This window comes from Hemiscyllium ocellatum, chromosome 39 (assembly GCF_020745735.1).
Source record: "Hemiscyllium ocellatum isolate sHemOce1 chromosome 39, sHemOce1.pat.X.cur, whole genome shotgun sequence".
Lineage (NCBI taxonomy): Eukaryota > Metazoa > Chordata > Chondrichthyes > Orectolobiformes > Hemiscylliidae > Hemiscyllium > Hemiscyllium ocellatum.
In genome coordinates, this window is record NC_083439.1 from 7,008,809 (window position 1) to 7,029,088 (window position 20,280).

General features: G+C 41.3%; 1 protein-coding gene across 1 annotated transcript in view; it reads left to right on the top strand.

Annotated features, from left to right (window-relative positions):
* iqch (IQ motif containing H) overlaps positions 1 to 20,280 on the top strand; it is a 160,730-nt gene that overhangs the window by 134,995 nt on the left and 5,455 nt on the right. The window contains exons 17-18 of the mRNA XM_060852845.1: positions 8,727 to 8,909; positions 13,990 to 14,115. Of these exons, the coding sequence (XP_060708828.1) occupies positions 8,727 to 8,909; positions 13,990 to 14,115 (309 nt within the window). The remainder of the gene's footprint in view (positions 1 to 8,726; positions 8,910 to 13,989; positions 14,116 to 20,280) is intronic.

The following is a 20,280-nucleotide window of genomic DNA, read 5'->3' on the forward strand; positions in this document are numbered from 1 at the left end:
TATACTCATACTTCCTTTATACTCTTCTAAAAATTCACTCGATCTATCCTGCTAAAGCACATATGCTTCTTTTTTTTCTTAACCAAACCCTCAATTTCTTTAGTCATCCAGCATTCCCTATACTTACCAGCTTTTCCTTTCACCCTGACAGGAATATACTTTCTCTGGATTCTCGTTATCTCATTTCTGAAGGCTTCCCATTTTCCAGCCGTCCCTTTACCTGCGAACATCTGCCTCCAATCAGCTTTTGAAAGTTCTTGCCTAATACTGTCAAAATTGGCCTTTCTCCAATTTAGAACTTCAACTGTTAGATCTGGTCTATCCTTTTCCATCACTATTTTAAAACTAATAGAATTATGGTCGCTGGCCCCAAAGTGCTCCCCCACTGACACCTCAGTCACCTGCCCTGCTTATTTCCCAAGAGTAGGTCAAGTTTTGCACCTTCTCTAGTAGGTACATCCACATACTGAATCAGAAAATTGTCTTGAATGCACTTAACAAATTCCTCTCCATCTAAATCTTTAACACTATGGCAGTCCCAGTCGATGTTTAGAAAGTTAAAATCCCCTACCATAACCACCCTATTATTCTTACAGATAGCTGAGATTTTCTTACAAGTTTGTTTCTCAATTTCCCTCTGACTGTTAGGGGGTCTATAATACAATCCCTTTCTTATTTCTCAGTTCCATCCAAATAGCTTCCCTGGATGTATTTCCAGGAATATCCTCCCTCAGCACAGCTATAATGCTATCCCTTATCAAAAATGCAACTCCCCCTCCTCTTATGCCTCCCTTTCTATCCTAAGAGGAACTAGAAGCTGACCAGTTGAGTTATACAGGATGACAAGGGAACAAGATAATACAATAACTTAAAGCCATAGCTTCAACAGGATAATTCATTCCTTAAAAGCAAAGTGCAGACAATGTGCATTGTCCATTGGCATGTGAAAATAGATGAGTAAAGGTGGTCCTTTATTTTTGTTTTATTCACTTTTTAAATTCAGTCATAGGCTGTGGGCATACTGGCCCAGACATTTACTGTCTGTCCCTAGTTACTCTTGAGAAGGTGATCATGAGCGTTCTTGTACTGCTGCAGTCCATGTGTGCTGTAGGGAAACCCAAAATGCTGACTTATGCAGATTGGATTCTTAATTAGGCTCGATGCACCCCCATTTCCATAAAATCAAGAAAATCAGATCTTGTTCCTGCAGCTTCCTGTTCACTTGCAAATATCTGGTTGAGGCATGATTATTGGTTCCACAGAAAATCATAGAGTCCCTTCAGTGCAGAAAGGGGCCATTCAGCCCATCACGTCTACACCAAAGACTCGATACTCGAAAGAGCATCCTATCATATCCCCCGTAACCCCATATTTGCCTATGGGGCAATTTAGCATGGCCAATCCATTTAAACTGCCCATCTGTAGATGGGTGGGAGGAAACTGGAGCAGTCCACACAGACACAGAGGGAATGTGCAAACTCCACATAGACAGCCACCCAAAAACCCTCATCTCTGTTGCAGCTTACTGTGTAGGAGCACACATGCAAAGCAATCACTTGGGTAAGGTACAGGGTGGAAAGCTGACACATGGTCACCATCTTGAGCAATGAGAAGAGAACAAAACTCAGTGAAAACTCTAACAAATCGCTCTCAAATTCCTGTGTTATTTTGTGCCGAAGGGCAAATGTTCTCAGCCACTATTTGACAAGAACGTTCAAAGAACCACATGAGATTGGTAGTAAGAAGATTACCAGTGTTGTGAGCAACAAGCCTTATTTTCCAACCACGTGTTGAACAGTCAGACAAGATACTCGCTGATGGGTGGTGAGGAGCCTATTTGCATGCATTAATATCCTCATTATTACCTCTTTGTTCCTCATTGATATGCAATTTCCCATTCTCCCATCAACCTGATAGCAAAACTCAACAATGACAATTCCCAATATGAAAGTCAGAGCGGTAACCTGGTGACCTCTCTCTCTCTCTCTCTCTCTCTCTGTCTAACACACACCCCCCACTCCACCCACCCACCAATCAACACCTCCCACATCTGCTCGGATATCCATGAACTCTGGGCAAAGCACAGTGCCAATTGCTCTCTACCTCAAATATCTCAAGCAGTTGATAGGAACCCATGCCGAGATTTGACCAGGTGCACAGCTGAGTTTTAAGGATTGCAACAAGGCCAGGATTCTCAGGAGGACCCAGCAGTGGTTAGTACTTCCCAATGCAATGTGTGGGCGAATATGATGAACACAATTGAGCATAGTGTGATGATAATGAAGCTTGTTTGGGAAGGTTAGGGTGGCATGATGGCTCAGTGGTTAGCACTGTCGCCTCACAGCACTAGGGTCCCAGGTTCGATTCCAGCCTCGGGTGACTATCTGTGTGGAGTTTTCACATTTTCCCTGTGTCTGCATGGGTTTTCTCCGGTTTCCTCCCACAGTCCAAAATGTGCAGGTCAGGTGAATTGGCTGTTGGGTGCATTAGTCAGACTGAAATGGGTCTTGGTGGGTTACTCTTCAGAGGGTCAGTGCAGACTTGTCAGGCCGAGGACCTGTTTCCACACTGTGGGGAATCTAATCTGATCAAACCCGTTAGGGCCCATTGAGGGATGCACTTCATGAAACTCATCAAAATCACACTCGACCATTTCTGGTAAAATTCAAACACCGAACTTTTTTCTGATTTTAAGCTCCCAGAGTCCCAATCAAGCTCCATCATTAACCACAGCATAACTTGTTGCTATTCTGTTTTGGATAGGCATCTTATTGAAATTTATCAGAATTCTGCCTAAAATAGGGTTACACCTGAAACATTGACTTCTCCACCTCCTGGTGCTGCCCGGCTTGCTGCGTTCTAACAGCGTCCTGTCTGTCTACTTTGGATTCCAGCATCTGCAGTTTTTTTGTCTCTAATTATATTGGAGACCCAATAGAAACTGGGCTAAAATAGGCAAAACTAACTTCAGATTGAACTTTATAGCCAGAGTAATAGGAAAATTCAGTTTGAAAGCTGGTGTTTAATTTAGATAAATTCAAGGTGCTGCATTTTGGAAAAGCAAATCAGAGCAGGACTTATACACTTATTAGTAAGTTCCTGGGGAGTGTTGCTGAACAAAGAGACCTTGGGGTGCAGGTTCATAGTTCCTTGAAAGTAGAGTCACAGGCAGATAGAATAGTGAAGAAGGCAGTTGGTATGCTTTCCTTTATTGGTCAGAGCATTGAATATAAGAATTGGAGGTCGTGTTGTAGCTGTACAGAACACTGATTAGGCCACTTTTGGAATATTGCGTGCAGTTCCGGTCTCTGTCCTGTTGGAAGGATGTTGTGAAACTTGAAAGGTTTCAGAAAAGATTTCCAAGGATGTTGCCCATGTTGGAGAATTTAAGCTATATTGAGAGGATGAATAGGCTAGGGTTGTTTTCCCTGGAGCTTCGGAGGTTGAGGGGTGACCTTAAAAAGGTTTATAAAATCATGAGGGGCAAGGATAGGGGTAAATAGACAAAGTCTTTTCCCTGGGGTGGAGGAGTCCAGAACTGGAGGGTATAGGTCTATGGTGAGAGGGGAAAGATATAAAAGGGACCTAAGCTAAGGGGCAATTTTTTCATACCAAGGACAATGCATGTATGGAATGAACTGCCAGAGGAAGTGGTGGAGGCTGGTACATTACAGCATTTAAAAGGCATCTGGATGGATGTATGAATAGGAAATGTTTAGAGGAATATGGGCCAACTGTTGGCAAATGTGACTAGATTGGGTTAGGATATCTGGTCAGCATAGAGAAGTTGGACCAAAAGGTCTGTCTCTGTGCTGTACATGTCTATGACTCTAAAAGCAGAAATTGCTGGAAAAACGCTGCAGATCTGGCACCATCTGTGGAGAGAAAGCAGAGTTAATGTTTCGGATCCAGTGACCCTTCCTCAGACTCTTCGTCTGAGTTTTTCCAGTGTTCGTGTGACAACAATAAATCAAATCAAATTAAAATCAATTTTTGATTTTGTTTCTGATTTTTAGCATCTGCAGTTCTTTGCTTTTTGTAAAGCTCACTCAGAGCTGGATTTGAAGCAAAGGTGAAAAATGAGTCATAACATTATACTATGTTTTAACTGTCATTTCTTTTGCTTCCACGAAATAAATTTTGCAGTGTTTCTTTTTGCTAAATAAATTCAGTTTTTTTCCCTTTGAAATTGCTTACAAATAACTAAATATGGTTCATTGGCTCTTCCCTTCTTAGAGAAAGGTTGTAAATTAAACTCTGTGTAAATACCCTGAAAATGCCATTAGTATAATGAGGATTAAAGTGCTTTTGCAGTTCGACCTATGTGACTTATTGTAAAGCTAGTTTGTTTCATAGCTCCTCATCCTTTCCTCAAGGCATTGACTCCTTGCTGTCCCACAGGCAATGGGTGGCATCATGTACTTTGTCAGGGGAATGTTCATACTGTGTGAGCCTCAATGATATGTGCTATTGGGCTGTGCCACATGGAAAGCATCATAGCCAATTCTATCTTTATCCAATATCCTCCTTTCCAGGACTGGTCAGTTGATACTGGTCGGGTTCATAGTTCTTTGAAAGTAGAGTTGCAGGTAGATAGGATAGTGAAGAAGGCATTTGGTGTGCTTTTCTTTATTGTTCAGAGCATTGAGTAAAGGAGTTGGGAGTTCATGTTGCACGATGTTGGTTAGGCCATTTTTGGAATATTGTGTACAATTCTGGGCTCCTTTCTATTGAAAGGATGTTGTGATACTTGAAAGGGTTTAGAAAAGATTTCCAAGGATGTTGTCAGGATTGGAGGGTTTGACATATAGGGAGGAGTTGACTAGGCTGGGGCTGTTTTCCCTGGGGCGTCAGAGGCTGAGGGGTGACTTTATAGAGATTTGTAAAGAGTCATGACGGGCATGGATAGGATAAATAGATAAAGTCTTTTCTCTGGGGTGGGGGAGTCCAGAACCAGAGGGCATAGGTTGAGGGTGAGAGGTGATAAATATTAAAGAGACCTAAGGAACAACTGTTTCACGCAGAGAATGGTGCGTGTATGAAATAAACTGCCAGAGGAAGTGGTGGAGGCTGGTACAATTGCAGCATTTAAAAGGCATCTGGATGGGTATATTAATAGGAAGGGTTTGGAGGAATATGGGCTAAGTGCTAGAAAATGGGACTAGATTAGGTTGGGATATTTGGTCAGTGTGGACAAGTTGGATGAATGGTTGGTTTCTGTGCTATGCATCTCTATGACTCTATGATACCAATCAGATGCATGGAACCTGTGTAATTTGTTTTTTCCTCCACAGAAGGACACCAAGACTAACTTTAAGCACCTCTGAGACCTTCCGTCTGGGACTGCATGGGACTTAGAAACTTAGCAGGCTTGTGTAGCTCATCTCACCGGTAGAACTAGCTGAAATACACACCAATGCTTTTGATCCATAAATCTAACTAAAATATCTTTGAAGTTATTTATATGTTAAATAAGGTGCATGTGTTCTTTTTGTATTAAATTGATTGAAATTAATTTTTAATGAGCAGTTTAATTATGAAATATGGAACATCAGGTTAGTGCACTTAGCTCTCAGTGAATATTTCCAATGATGTGTTTATCAATTAAGACAGGACTTTGTATATATACATTTATATTATATAGAACATTCTACATATAGCCTAGATAAGCTATTGCAAACATGTACCCAAAGAAGGCACTTAGTAATGAATTCACATTTTGTTTTTGGCACCAAGCACTTAAGTTGAAAAATGGCATCTCCACAGCCAACAGTGGTAGCGTACAGTATTTATTCAGGATGATATCAATTATAATTTATTTCTCGGTACAGAAAGGGGGCACTGCTACTAAAATATTACTTGGAAATTAGTCCCGTTTTAACAGATGGTCTTGTTTCTCTGACCTCTTAATATCCTTATAATGATGTCATTTACCATTCCGTGCACACCAAAGTCAGCCACCACTGCGTCTGCTATAGAAGTACAGGCAGGGAGAATGTGATTGCTCAAAGCAGCATGTTTACTGGTTACATTTTTGTAAATATGCCCAGCAGGAGTTTCTCCAGTGCACATACAGTTTCTGTTCATAGTTGAAAGTATGACAGGAAATGGCCCTCTCGTGGATTAGGTAGTGATAGGACTGTTAGAAATTAGAGAGATCCACTGTCCTACATGGAAGGAATACAGCAGCAGGTTGAACAATTTGTGGACATTTCCTGATTATACAGCAAAGGGAAACATCATTCAGAAGGCACAAAGTCACTGAGCATCTCCCTGAACCCCCCAAGTGTCATTCATTTATTTACTGCCTCTCACACCTCTTCCTCTAAAGTGACCACGAATGTCATAGACTACATATTTGTGAAGGGAATCACTGTGTCTGATTCTGAGCTCACTGAATTTTAACACCTTTGCATGTGCCTTACTCACTTATTAGTAATTAGGCCAATTTTTCTTGCCCGAAACATGGTCACTGAAGCTAACTTTAGTATTTGTGCTTTGACCAGCAACACATCTGCAGCTAACTTTAGTATTGCTGAGCCAAACAAAAATAGTGAGAAAAACACACCAAGTCTAGCAACATCTCTGGAGAGAAAGCAGAGGCAACATTTTGAGTTTGGTAACCCTTCCTCAAGATGAGTCTGAAGAATAAGGGTCACTGGACCCAAAACGTCAACTCTGCTTTCTGTAAACAGATGCTGCAAGACCTGCTGCGTTTTTCCAGCAATTTCTATTTTTCTTTCGGATTTCCAGCATCCACAGTTCTTTGTTTTTTTTTGTGTGTAACATTTGATACCAGTTCGCTTAAGTTTGGATCCAAAATAACAGCTTGCTCTCAACTGTATCTCACCCATCTCACCCAACTAGCTAACAGTCACACAAGAGACTGGCTGTTGAATGTTGAAAGGCTTTTTGAGCATAGAATATTCAACAAGGCAGACCTACTAATGAAACAGGAGTGACAGTTTCGTGTCAGGGAACATGCTCCACCTTTATTTATCTTTGACTTTTAAAAAAAAGATTAATGGTAATCAATTAGGGGTGGCATGGTGGCTCAGTGGTTAGCACTGCTGCCTCACAGCGCCAGGGACCGGGTTCGATTCCTGCCTCGGGCAACTGTCTGTATGGAGTTTGCACATTCTCCACATGTCTGCGTGGGTTTCCTCTGGGTCCTCCGGTTTCCTCCCACAAAGATGTGCAAAGTTGGGTGAATTGGCCATGATAAATTGCCTGTAGTGTTAGGTGCAATAGTCAGGGGTAAATATAGGGGAAAGGATCTGGTGGGTTACTCTTCGGAGGGTCGCTGTGGACTTGTTGGGCTGAAGGGCCTTTTTCCATACAGAAGGGAATCTAATAATAAAATATAACTGAGTGTTACATTGTTGAAAGGGGACCATCACTTTCTGATTCAGTAGTTTATATGTGTGGACTGATTGACTTTCATCACAGCAATGCAGACATTTCCCATTACTGATAGAAGCAGGAAGCAGGCCAACACACAGTATTACCTTACCCCCCACCCCATCCACACACCCCTCCCATTTATCTCTCAGCCCTCTGGCCCACAAGCCTCATTCCTGATGAAGGGCTTAGGCCCGAAATGTCGATTCTCCTGCTCCTCGGATGCTGCCTGACCTGCAGTGCTTTTCCAGCACCAACTCTCAACACAGTATCATACGTTGAGCCTATAGTACACTGCATTGTATGACATCATGTTACTGTATTGTAAACTATACTGTAAGTTCGGTGTAAATGTTGAACATGCAGCTTATGTGGCAGATAAGAAAGGCATTTGTTGGAACTATCCACATGTGAAAGTGTGGCCAGAGCAACTTTAAATGGAACAATTTGACAAACGTTGCAACCCACCAGATCTGCTATTGCAGGTTAACCGGAAAAATAAATGTGATCATAACCTTGTCTTCCTTCCATCCTCTCAAATGGACAGTTGACTTATGCTGGTGTGCAGTTCCATAAATGCTGGATGCCTTTTTGTACAATACTCTCCAAGGCCATTCCTTGCCTGAGTTTTTGCTGAGTTGATAGCAAAGGGATTGTAAATGAATCCGATTCTGTCCTAACTTGATGCCCATATATAGATACTTTCCAGTGGGGTTTAATGGAGGGAGATCACAAGTGGATCAGGCAATTCTTTCTTGACTCCCTTGCCTGGTAATGGACTCTAGTTTATGCACATCTTTCAGCTCAGACCGTGACTGGGATCTTCTGATGTTATATAGTACAGTACCAAACCATGTAATCTTAATTCAACTTGCTTGTTGGCACAGTGGTGTTTTTTGCATATCGTCATAGTTAGTGGTAACACTTACATCTTGTAGTCAGAAGACTATTGATTGGAATCCCAATCCAGGGCTTTGAGTACAAAAATATAGTGTGACACTCAAGTGCTACAGAGGGATTACTGCAGAAATGTTGTCTTTCAGGTGAGACTTTAAACCAAGGCCCAGATTTTCCTCTCAGCTGGATGTAAAAGATTCCTTGGGACAACTGGAGTTGTATTTACTGTCCTGGGAAATGTTTATTGCTTAATTACCATTACCAATGAGATTATTTGGTCATGACCACAAAGCTGATTGTGAGATCTTGCTGTGTCCAAATTTGCCCTGTTCCTGACATTGCAACAAGTGCCTACACCTCAAAAATACTTAATTGTGCTGTCCCAGGAATGTGAAAGTTACTATCTAATTCCAACTCTTTTTCTTTAGGTCTGGGCCACAGACTTAGACCTGGCCTACAGTGACCAACAGGCCATGACACAACTGATGCTGTTCATATCTAATGGGAAGCTGATCTGCAAAACCAATACCTTCGAGGTGTCTCCCAAGCCCAGGGAGAAAAGGCAAACATCACACAGGAGAGGATCGGCGATAAAAGAAGGAACACAAATTGTATGTGTGCATGAATACAACAAGCAATCAAATTAGAAATTTGAACCACTTCAACCATAAAATAATTTCATAACTGTTCCTCTCATTACAATCAGAAATTAATTAGAAGTCATTACAGAACACTTACATACTTTTGGATGTCAGCGGGGTTAAAAACAGAATATAGTAATTAATTAATGCTTGCGTGAGAAACTATTGCATTAGAAACCTTATCAGGAGCAAAATTGCCTGAAAGCATTCTCAAAATTAATACCAAAATAAGCACACACCCTATCTGGGGAGAAAACATGCAATATCTATAAAGCTAAACATTCATTATATTTGCAATACATTACCATCTACATAAATGCAGCTAAATAATCAACACATAAATAATTCATGATGCAATTCATTATGCATGCGTATGCATACATCATTGTTATAATGAGCACCTCATCAACTGCCAAATGTTAAACAATAGTACTCCATTATTGCAATGATATTCAAGTTTACGGTTGTTAAACTGCTGCTTGTGTTATTCTGTCAAACATTAATTTAGTTGCAGTCCCATAGTACACACAACAGATTTCGTAAGTTTCTCCTTTTACAGTTAATGATATGATCAATGAGTGTTATTAAATCTATGAATATTATGAACATGATTAATTTTCACTGAGACGTTTAACACCCAAGTAGGAAATTCACGTTTTTTCAGTTTCCACAGGATGTTGTCTGCACCAGATTGTTGGCCATTGCAAATGAGAATTTTCAGGCATTAAATCAACTTTTAATTATGAAGAAAACATTTTCTGCATTAAACTTTTAAGTGTCCAATTCTACTTAAAATCCTGCTCTTCACTTTGCTGTTCAGAATTAGAATTCCATCAGCATGCATCCCCTGTATTTATTTCTTGTTTTCCCTTTCCTCTTCTGAAAGTGCTAACTCTTTCTCCAGTAAAGCGCCAAGTTATCATTGGCTCTGCACATCTGATCAAGCAATCATTCATCATTCTTCATGTATGAACATGGAAGGAGTAGGTGTAGGCATGCGATTTCACACAGTAAGCCTGACAACATTGCAAAGCCCAATCTTGTGATCAACAAGTAACCATACACACACAACTTCCAGGTGGAATTCGCGAGCCTGCAATCTTCAGGAAATTCCCTGTCTTACTTTAGTGCTCCTTCATCCAGTAGTACCAAAACCAACTCTACATCTCCTTTCCAAGTTAATTCACCACAAAACGTTTCAAATTCTCAACAGATCAGATACACCCTGGAAACATTTCAAATGTTAATGACAGGTATTTGTGACTTGCAATCATATTAGATTTAATGAAAGACCAAGCACAACTGAGAATCTTTTATACTAAATATCCATGTAATTTTGTAAATAATTTATCCTGAACTCTCTTTGTACATCTTATTTTGCCAGTTCTATTCAAATGTATGTATATTTATAATTTTATGGCATTTTCTTTTTCTCCTTTTTATTGTTGTTTGCAAGCATCATCATAATTCACCCTTGGATTATTTCTCTGTCCCTGTCTCTCTCTCTCTCTCACACACACACACACACACACACACACACACACACACACACACACACACACACACACACACACACACCATAATTAACTTTGAAAAGATATGTAATTTCAGATTTTGAATGAAGTGAAATTATGGTATATCCACTAGCTGCCCATGGCATCCAGCCAGAAGGATTGTCCCACAGGTGTGCCATACATTTTCTGTCATTTCCCTGGATGTTCAATTATTAATTTTTATTATTATTAAATTTTGTCGATATGAATTGTAAGTTGGGTCCCCTTCAAAAATGAGTAATTCAGATGCTAGATGACAGATGAACAATTTAAATATTCACCAATCAGTTGGAATTAGAGATTCTAGAGAGAGTTAACCCATCAGATGCTGCATAATAGGCTTGTGTCATTTAATGTTGAAATCAAGGGAAAGAAACAATGAGTTATTGTTACTTTGTGAGATACTGGCCTTTGACCTGATAGGTAGCCACGCTTCCACCTTAGCACCTTAGACATATTGATAGGACAAAAGTGTCCACTGCTTGCTATAATGAGCCTGCACAGTCTCATTTCAGTACTTACTATTCATAGACCCTCAACACTAATCTATCCCTGACTCAGCATTAATCAGCAATCTGATTCAGAGAGGCCACTGAATGTCTGGGATAGGAAATGGAAAATTGTCAAAATGGTGCAGTAACGGAATTTTACAGATGTTGATGATAAACCTCGCTGAAGGAAGCATTGCTATATTAAATATTGCAGAATACAACATTGCTTTATTCAATCTTACAAATTCAGTAAATTGTCAGTAAATTGGAAAAAAGTCTGGAATCTTACTTAATGTACTGTCAACTGTGATGCTGTAAATGTTTCTGATCGTGATCACTCTCCCTATTGGGAAATATGTTTCTGTGGACATAGAGTGAAAAATGGATTGACCTTGGCAGTGATGTCTTTTTAGGTCCACCAACCTTTCTGCATTCACTATCTAAGCTTATTCATGAATTGAGTTGGGTGTTGAGAGTTTGATCCACTCTATGTCCATATTTCATATTTAGATTACTATGGTTCTAATTTTGTGAGCAGAAAGCACATATGCAGATGTTCCCACCTGTCATATTGTGTGCTGCCTATCATATTGGTAAAAGACAAAAATTATCTAAAGCAGGTGTTAGACAATTTGTGATCTGCTACTAACACGTGTAATGCCAGTTTGAAGTTGTCTGTCCAAGATTGGAGCTCTGAATCAATTAAAACAGGAATATAAGTGACTTCACTGAATATGGAGCCAAGAGGAGCAGGAGAACTTCCCATGGCCCCACATTAATGCAAGCAAATATGGCAATTTATTCCCAACCATTCCACCCACATTGTCACAGTTCCATGTTCTGACCACTGATCTTCCCAATTCTTGACCCTAATTCTACCTGTTTCTGGCCTCAACTTCTGATCCTCTGTGCACCCCAACCCAAATCCCCAATCTCCCAAAATTCTGGTGTGATCCCCAATCTCTCTCCCCAGTTCCAGACTTCCATTGACCACAGAAGCGTACAGCATAGAACAGGCCCTTAGGCCCATGATGTTGTGCCAAGACTTGATCCTAATGTACAATATAGTAACTTAACCTACGCACCCCTCAACTCACTGCTATCCATGTGCATGTCCAGCAGTCGCTTAAATGTCCCCAATGACTTCGCTTCCACCACCTCAGCTGGCAACGCATTCCATGCATTCACAACTCTCTACGTAAAGAACCTACCTCTGATGTCTCCTTTATACCTTCTTCCTAATATCTTCAAACTATGACTCCTTGTACCAGTCAATCCTGCCCTGGGGAAAAGTCTCTGGCTCTTGACTCTATCTATTCTTCTCGTTATTTTGTACACCTCGATCAAGTCTCCTCTCTTCCTCCTTCTCTCCAGAGAGAAAAGTCTGAGCTTATTCAGCCTTTCTTCATAAGGCAAGGCCTTCAGTCCAGGCAGCATCCTGGTAAACCTTCTTTGCACCCTCTCCAAAGCCTCCACATCTTTCCTATAGTAGGGCGACCAGAACTGGAGTAAAAAGTGAGGTCTGCAGATGCTGGAGATCAGAGCTGAAAATGTGTTGCTGGTTAAAGCACAGCAGGTTAGGCAGCATCCAAGGAACAGGAAATTCGACGTTTCGGGCCAGAGCCCTGATGAAGGGCTCTGGCCTGACCAGAACTGGACACAATATTTCAAATGTGGTTTCACCAGGGACTTGTAGAACTGCAGCAAAACCTCGCAGCTCTTAAACTCGATCCCCCTGTTAATGAAAGCCAAAATATCATATGCTTTATTAACAATCCTATCCACTTGGGTGGCAAGTTTGAGGAATCTATGTACTTACACACCCAGATCCCTCTGTTCTTCCGCATTGCCAAGAAGCCTGCCTTTAATCCTATATTCAGCATTCGAGTTCAACCTTCCAAAATGCATCACTTCACATTTATCCAGGTTGAACTCCATCTGCCATTTCTCAGCCCAGCTCTGCATCCTGTCTATGTCGCGCTGCAGCCTGCAGTAGCCCTCAATACTATTGATGACACCTCCAACCTTTGTGACATCTGCAAATTTACTAGCCTACCCCTCAACCTCCACATCCAAGTCATTTATAAAAACTACAAAGAGCAGAGGCCCAAGAACAGAGCCCTGCAGGACCCCACTCAACACTGCCTTCCAGGCAGAATATTTTCCATCTACAACCACTCTCTGCCTTCTGTCAGCCAGCCAATTCTGAATCCAGATAGCCAAATCTCCCTATATCCCATACTTCCTGACTTTATGAATGAATCCACAGGATTAAATACATTTGCACAGTTCAGATAATTTATTTTGCTATGATAAGTACCATTGTGCATTATAATGGGCATTCTACGATTTACTAGACTCAGTACTTCCATGTAATATTTTCCTGAAATCTAATAAGTGAGGCAGTAAACTATATAGAATAGAAAAATTGCAGTTTATGACTCCAAATCTGTGCTGAGTGAGCTGATCTTTACCAGGGAGGTGATACATTGCTACAGCTGAGTCAGGAAAGAGATAAATTTGTCAAAGTTTCCTCTCGTGTTGGCAATCCAATCATTCCTGTTTGAAAGTTTCTGCTTCTGCTTATCAAGGGAGGACACCAGTGTGCATGGTTGTGAAGTCCTCTATAGAAATTAAACAGCCTTGACTTATTTGTATGTCGAAAACAATTTGCCATTCTGGCCAGCTAGGAGGTCACTGAGATTAGGAGGTGGCACCTTCAGAAGGGGACAGCATGTTAGAAAATATTTCAGACAAATCTGTATTGGCTGCTCAGGTTTATTCATGCATTGATACAGGCTTATTTTGATTGAGGAAATTTTCTTCAGCTTTTTTTTAAACACCGTAAAATGGCTTATGTTCTATTTTAATGAGATCATGTGAACAAAAATATTTGATCGGCAGATGCATTTATCTGAATTTCTCATTTAAACTTAATAGGCCACAGTAGGGTTTCATAATATATATATGTACATATATCTGTACTGGATATTATTTGCCTTTCAGCAACTTCCTTTTATGAAACGTTACGGAGTGTTAAGCACACAGCTGAAACATACCAATTTATCCATCGTCCACTACAGTGTACTCTTCAAGATTTTTAAAGTTCACGGGATCGGTTTTGATATTAAGGTATTGAAGTTTTTTTTTCCTTTTCTCTTCCAAGGATTGTCTCAGTAGTAAGCACTATGGGTGGTCTTCCCTGACTTCATTATAACCATGGTTTCATTCTATTAAAGGAATCACTTGCATATCGAGCTTTGTCTGAACAGGCTTACATAGAGGATACTCGATTGGGACTTGTGAGATATATGTTATCTTAGACACATTTGCAAATCCTATTAACTCGTACTGATTTCTACATGTACCTAATAGCCCGTATCTCCCCAAACTCAAAACCACAGCATTTTTTTTTCTATTAAGAATGTCCTCACTCTCCCCATTGTTATTACATGGATGGTCTCCTTGCTGCCTCAGTTCTAAAAGGCACTAGACACTTCCCAATCCTCTTTCCAGTTTAAGCCTTTGACATAGACTCAGCACTGTATCTGATCACAGAGGTTGGTGTGCTAAAAGTTAGCTGGCCTCAGTTTTGTCATCACATCATATTCACACATGAAACACTTACAGCAAGGGCTGGGTTATAGCAATCAGAATAAGGGTTAGCCCATAGGACTGAGCTGGAAAAAAATTCTGCACACGGATAGTTGTGAATCTTTGAAATTCTCTACGCATCAGAGCTGCAAAACTTCAATTGTTTGTTGTCTCAGAGATCAATAGTTTTTGAGTAGCAAGAGAATTGAGAGATGTAGGAATAGTCTGGGAAAACATCACGGTAGAAGATCAGCTATGATCTTATTTAATGGCAGAGCAAGCTGAAGGAACCAAATCGCCAGTTTCCAATTGTCTGTTGTGAACTGTGACTGATTTATTTATCCCTTCCTTACTTGGGATACTGGAGGACAATTATAGTGAGCTCCATTGAAGCCCTGACTCAGATTAGGACAAGCCTGAAGAGTTGAAATAGTATTTTTCTTACACATGTTGGTGAGTTATCCTCTAAATAAACTTAGTGAGTCTTGTATCACACAAACGTAGATACTTTTAAATTGTCAAACATATGTACTTTTCATCAATACATTATTTTTAGCTGTCAGAATTAATTAGCTATTTGGGTTAATTTTCAAACATATTACTCCTGTTTCAGAATCTTGCTTATTTTCTGAAGTATGTGCTTTCTCAAGTGAAACTCTGCTTCTGCAACATTTGCACTGATGCCCTTCTGCTGCTTCCTGGTTTCTGAGACTCTGGACAAACTTCTTGTTAGCAATATAACTTTAGAAGAGGTAATATCAGGAGTTAGAATGACAGTAAAGCAGCAGAATATTTGGTCAAGCCTGTGCGCATTTCATCAAAGTATTGTTTCATTAAGTGTAATAAACTTTTAAAACATCTGATTTCTCTAAAGTGTTCCAGTTCATCATGAATGACCAATTCTTCCAGCCTATAACGAAATATGCATCAAATCCATTTTGTTGATTTTGAACATCTATACACATTATTTGAAAAATTCTGTTAAAATCTTAGTAATCCATATATGTTGAGGAAACACTGAATGATGTTTTCACTTCAACTCTCCAACTACAACTCTCCCCCGTTCCTCTTTCAGGAACTAACCAATTTACTGTGTGTGTCTATCAATCCTCCTTTGTCTCAGAGTGGTTGTCTCTCTTAAGAAACTGATTCTATAGCATTGCAGTGGTACTGAGAAGCATTTCTGTATTCCTTACCACTACGCAACTTCAAAACTACTACAGGGTTTATTATTCTTTCAAACAATTATACAATGTAGAAAGAGTCCATTCCACACTACATGCTTGTGCCAGCTCTTTGAAAAAGACTTCCAATTAGTTCAACTCCCACCCTTTTGCCCAAGGCCCTGTACTTCTTTTCCTTTTCAAGTGTATGTCCAACCCTATTTGATTTGATTTGATTTGATTTGATTTATTGTAGCCACACGTACCTAAGTACAGTGAAAAGCTTTGTTTTGCGAGCAGTGCAGGCAGATCATAGCAAACAAGAAAATACATATCACAGGGTGCTTAGACAGAGCGTGGCAAACAAGGTTATGGCTGCACAGGAGGTTCACAAAGCAAGATTAGGAATTATTTGACATTAGAGAGGTCTATTCAGCCGTCAGATAACAGCAGGGAAGAAGCTGTTCTTGAACCTGTTGGTGCGTGTATTCAAGCTTCTGTACCTTCTGCCCACAGAGGTTGGAAGAGAGCATTATAGGGTGGAAGAGGTCTTTGATGATGTTGGCAGCCTTTCCAAGGCAACAAGAAGTGTAAAGGAAGTCTATGGACAGGAGGTTGGCTTCTGTGATGGTCTGGGATGTGCACACAACTTGCTGTAGTTTCTTAGGAACCTGAGCAGAGCAGTTGCCGGACCAGGCCATTATGCACCCAGGTAGAATGCTTTCTATGGTGCATCTGTAAAAATTGGTGAAGGTTGGTGAAAATTACCATTGAAACAACTTCCAATACCTTTTCATGTAGACTGTAATGACATGCTATGTAAGTAAAAACATTCTAGATGGAACCTTCCCAGAATCTGAACAATATATGCTGTGGGAAGAAATTTGGAAAAAACACATAAGAAATCAAGGATGGCCTTTCCCAATATCAGCACATTTACATTTTCTCACTCATTTCTGAAAGTTGAGATGTGATTCTCACCAGTGAGCAGTGAGAGATCTATTAATGGGGATTATCACCCATTCTTACCTAATCTTGCCATACTAATATATGTTCTCCTATCCTACCATCTGTCAGATGGAAACTAGATGGCAAAAGTTTCTGACATAGAGCAGGGTCCTGCTTCCACTCACCACTTACTCCTCCTGACTTCCGTTTTGAACCCCAGCCCTAACATCTCTGCAAGCTCCATGGGCAGCAGCCATAAGCACTCCGTCATCCATAGTCACTGGCATCTGCCTTTCTATACCATCATGGCACATCTCAGTATGCATTTACACTGTCGTGCTCCATTTCGGGACATGCTAACAATGATCATGGAGTGCTACTACAAAGTCACACTCTGCACTCAGGAACAGGCACCTGCCTCACAGATTGAATCAGGCTGCATCTCAGGGCTGCTTGCTTGCTCTCTTCAAACTCACATTGGATGTTCACTACGTCCTTGTGTTGCCTTGCCTTGTCTTGCCTTGCATTGCCTTGACGTTCAGCATTTTACCCTTCAACTTCACTTTAAAGGCTCACAGTACTGTTGTATTGCCTTGAAGTGTAACCCAAAAACAACACTAGGCAGTTTCTCTTGCTGGCCTGAAGTCAGCAATCAAAGGGATGGACATGTTTGTGAATGGCACAGTGCTATGTCATTCTCATAGCTTCACAATGTGGCAGCCATGTATTTGGAAAATACACTGCATGTGTTGCAAGCCAAATGCCATATCTCAAAGTCAAGTCTAAGAAGACATTTTCAGTCAGGGGATCCAGTTACCATAAGTCAAGAGAAGCCTCTGATATCAGTCCAGGTGATTGGGCATGTCCAATCAGCAGTCAGGGGCTCCATACCTCTACCATTCAGGTTGTGGACCATGGTCAAACCTTGTGGATCCGATGTAAACCAGACTGAGGGTTGCAGGAAGACCATCGAGAAGCTGTACAGATATCAGTGAGGTGGCTGGTCACTCATCATTCATGACTAATTTTGCTTAAGGTGGTGGACTATGGTCTATCCTGAGGGTCCATCCACTAAAAATCATGGAGGAACTGCAGTGAGAGGGAAACTGGGGAAATGAATTGTGGATATTGGAGTCAGAATGATGGGATGCAGAGGGGATTTCAGTACTGAAGGGAGGCAACTAAACAGGGGACATGAACAGCATGGGAGGCAAAGTAGTCACGTTCAGGAGGGAGGGGAGATGTTGTTAAAGTAGGCAAATAGACTTGTTGTGTGGGGACTTGAGTCTTGTTTGTCTATTTGGCAAGATGGTGCATAGTTACCAAAGCTGCAGTAACCTGTGCTTTACCCTTAACCTCCAAATGGTGCAGGACATGCTGACTTCACATTTTGGACCATGGAACATCTTGTAGCACTTGAAGGTAGGGATTCTGTATTTTCAATATTAGATTCTGTTGGATGTAGGTTTGCTCACTGAGCTGAAAGGTTCATTTCCAGACGTCTCGTCACCTTATTAGGTAACATCTTCATTGGACCTCACGCGAAGCAATGCTGAAAATTCCTGCTCTCTATTTATATGGTTGGGTTTCTTTGGGTTGGTGATGTCATTTCCTGTGGTGATGTAATTTCCTGTGATGAAGTCACTTCCTGTTCCTTTTCTTGGGGATGGTGGATGGAGTCTAACTCAATGTGTTTGTTGATAGAGTTCCGGTTGGAATACTATGCTTCTAGGAATTCCATCTACCACCTCTTGAGAAAAGGAACTGGAAGTGACTTCACCATAGGAAATGATATCACCAACCCAAAGAAACTCAAACATATAAATAGAGAGCAGGAATTTTCGCATGAGGTCCATTGAAGATGTTACCTAGCAAGGTAATGAAACGTCTGGAAATGAACCTTTCACCTCAGCGAGCAAACCTACATCCAAAACCTCAACCTGAGCTACAAATCTTCTCAAAACTCACTTAGATTCTGTATTTGCAGTTTCAGCTAGACAGAGTCTTGCACACACAGATGATGGTGAAAAAATATCACATTTATAAATGTGATAATGTATTTACAGGGTTGAGTCACAAGTGCCACCTGTCTGCTCTCAGAAGATCTACTTTTTTTCCTTTCACTGAGTCTTGGTGCAGTCCCATGCGCTCATCTGGGATGGAGGGAGCCTGTCTACCAGTGGAGTCGATTGGTCTTGTTGGTTTAGTTGGGCACAGCCCCAGAAATTTTTATGTCTAGAGGGCTGAGTGTCTCCTGTCGGGAGGCAAGTGCACTCTTGTTGCTTGACCCTCCTGCAGAGCTGAGGGTGGCAGGCAGTGTAGAGGTGAAATGTCTGGCCACCTCTGGAGTGTCCTGAGATGAGACTTCAGGGGCCATGTATGTGGTTCCTCCAACTGTGTGCCCACTGACACCATTCTGTCTTCTTGTGAGGATGAGGCACCGAGAAAGAACCCAGCCTCATCCCCCTATTGTTTGCCTTTACTGGTGTGCACCAGCGATGAAAAGTAATGCAGTATTGGCCTGTGCTTGATTCCATCAGTCACTGAGACTGCTGGACCTGGCTATCCATGATACCCATTAATCTATTCATGGAGACAGCAATGCCTGAGGCAGTAGGACCACCCTATCTCTGCAATAGTACTGCACATTTTGCCTTAGGTTGCCAAATGCCTCTGAAAAACTTGCCTACTGCTCCAGTGATTGTCAGTTTAGTTGCTGATTGCCAACACCATGGGGTCCTCTCCTGCCAGGGGCTGAGAGATGCCTGGTCTCCAGCAGTCTTCCAAGTGCTACCAACCTGGACATGTTTCTTCCTTGGCCAGCTGTCGTGACTCTAACCTAGAAAACATGCCCACCGAGGTGTCAGTATTGATCTGGTTGGGGGGGGGAGGTGTTCCAACTGGCCACCTTACAGGTGCTCTTTCGAAGGCGCAGTGGGAGTAATGAGAGGGCATGTATTTCACAGTGCCCCTTGATGGCAGGCACTGTGAATGTTCCATTGATGTCTGCAGAAGATAAAAGAGAGACTGTCTGCAGAAGACAAAAAAGAGAACAAAGGATAGACATTATGGCATGTTAACACTAAATACACAATTGGGGGTAATGGGAAAGTAGCATGACGATGAACAATGCTTTCTATTTGGCTGTTAGTACATTGGGGCTTCAGCTTCCCCACAGGAGCAGTTCTGGTCTTCACCAGCCAGCACCAAGAACCTGTCTTCAAACTGGATAAACAGACAAATACGTGGCACTCCTCCATCCTTGCTGGCCCTGTTGACTCCATTGTGGACTGTTTTTTCCTAGAATGAAGGAGTGAGTGAGATGAGAGTGGATGACACAGTTGTTAGTGCCGGTGCAGTAGAGGTAAAGATGGTGAGGTGACCTGAGTGATAATTAGGCACTGTAGCAACTTTGTATGGTTAGCAGGGTGTGGATATTCAGGGTAGGAAGAGCAAGGCAGTTATAAAATTGGTAGAGGTGGATGCCATCACAGAGATAAAGTGAGTGCGAGACAGCAGAGAGCAGATGTGGCACTTAACTAGGCGGAGCAGGATGGAGAATGCAATGGCCTAGTGTATTATTGCTTGACAA